This window comes from Echinococcus granulosus (genome assembly GCF_000524195.1).
Source record: "Echinococcus granulosus chromosome Unknown EG_S00071, whole genome shotgun sequence".
NCBI classification, from domain to species: Eukaryota; Metazoa; Platyhelminthes; class Cestoda; order Cyclophyllidea; family Taeniidae; genus Echinococcus; species Echinococcus granulosus.
The window spans coordinates 8900-10078 of NW_020170451.1; the positions used below are offsets into that span (position 1 = coordinate 8900).

At 48.5% G+C, this 1179-nt stretch overlaps 1 protein-coding gene across 1 annotated transcript; it reads left to right on the top strand. All coding sequences in view use genetic code 11, as the record gives it.

The window, feature by feature from the left end:
* Positions 1–307: 307 nt before the first annotated feature.
* EGR_07147 (hypothetical protein) lies at positions 308–1179 on the top strand (the record flags this gene model as incomplete). The annotated part of the gene is made up of 2 exons (XM_024496396.1): positions 308–451; positions 1138–1179. The coding sequence occupies 2 exons, from the start codon at positions 308–310 to the stop codon at positions 1177–1179; spliced, it is 186 nt and encodes a 61-aa protein (XP_024349151.1).

Sequence of the window (1179 nt, forward strand, 5' to 3'; positions counted from 1 at the left end):
CATAACACTAAACTGGGACTGATGTTTGGCCGTCTGCGGTGTGCAGGCTTGACCCTGAACGCGAAGAAATTGCCATGTTCACTGTTCTTGGTCAAATTCTTGGCATGCACTCTCTCGTCAGACGAAGTCCATAATGGTGAAGTGAGGATCTAGCCATCATCAGCCACTCAAATATAACTTCCTTCTCCCTTAGGCTTGGCAGATTACTGCAGGCGTTTTGTCAAGTATTTTACCAAGATAGTAGGCCTGTTAGGTGGACTGGCGGGATAGTAGACGAAAGTGAGTTTCAAATAGGAGAAAGAGCATGATGAAGCGAATGGTCTGCCTCGCACCGATTCTAGCATTGTCTGACTTCGACGCAAGCGCTCCACCATTCGTACTGGACACTGACGCTAGCCATACAGCCGTGAGCAGTGTGCTCACACAAATGGACATGACATCGCCAATCCAAGTAACAAACTCACCAATAAATGAGGCAGGAAGATGCAGCACAATGTTAGATGTTCGCTATGTCTAGAGCGGTTGAACATTACCTGATGGCGGTGAAGTCCGTAGGTGGAACAGATCACCAGACGTTGACCTGGCTGCAAACGATGAAGGCAATGGACGATTTGCTTGCACTTTGTTACGAAGGGATGCAACATTACGACTTCACAGTGCAGTAGGGGAGGAGAATACACACAGTAATGCAGACTTCACGTCTCGCAGATCATTTCAGGCTGACGCAGGTGGTGTTCCAGTGATTACTAGGTTCTGGAGCAAGCCTACTAAACATCATTGGGGAAATACGCAGAATGCTGTTCCTGACACGCCTCTGGCATACGACGGTTTCCTTACACCCTCTTACAAATTCATAGCAAAATAGGTGACCTCGTCCAGTAAGGCGGACAGGTGGAAATGGCAGGAATAGTTGAGCCTCCCTCCAGAGAATGAGGTGCTATTGTACTAAGAGGATGGTGGGTGCCCTAAGCGCCTAGTGGTCCCAGGCTCATTGATAAAATCAATTCTCCAAGGGTTACACCAGCAACTGATCCATGTGGTGAGAATGAGTGTGCTAGACGCCTCGAGTAAAAGGTACTGGTGACCCACGATCACCAGAGAAATGCTTGATTTCTTTTGGGCCTGTGTCACTTGTAGCAGCTTCAAAAGGCCTCACCTCACAGCGATGCCGCCACTTGA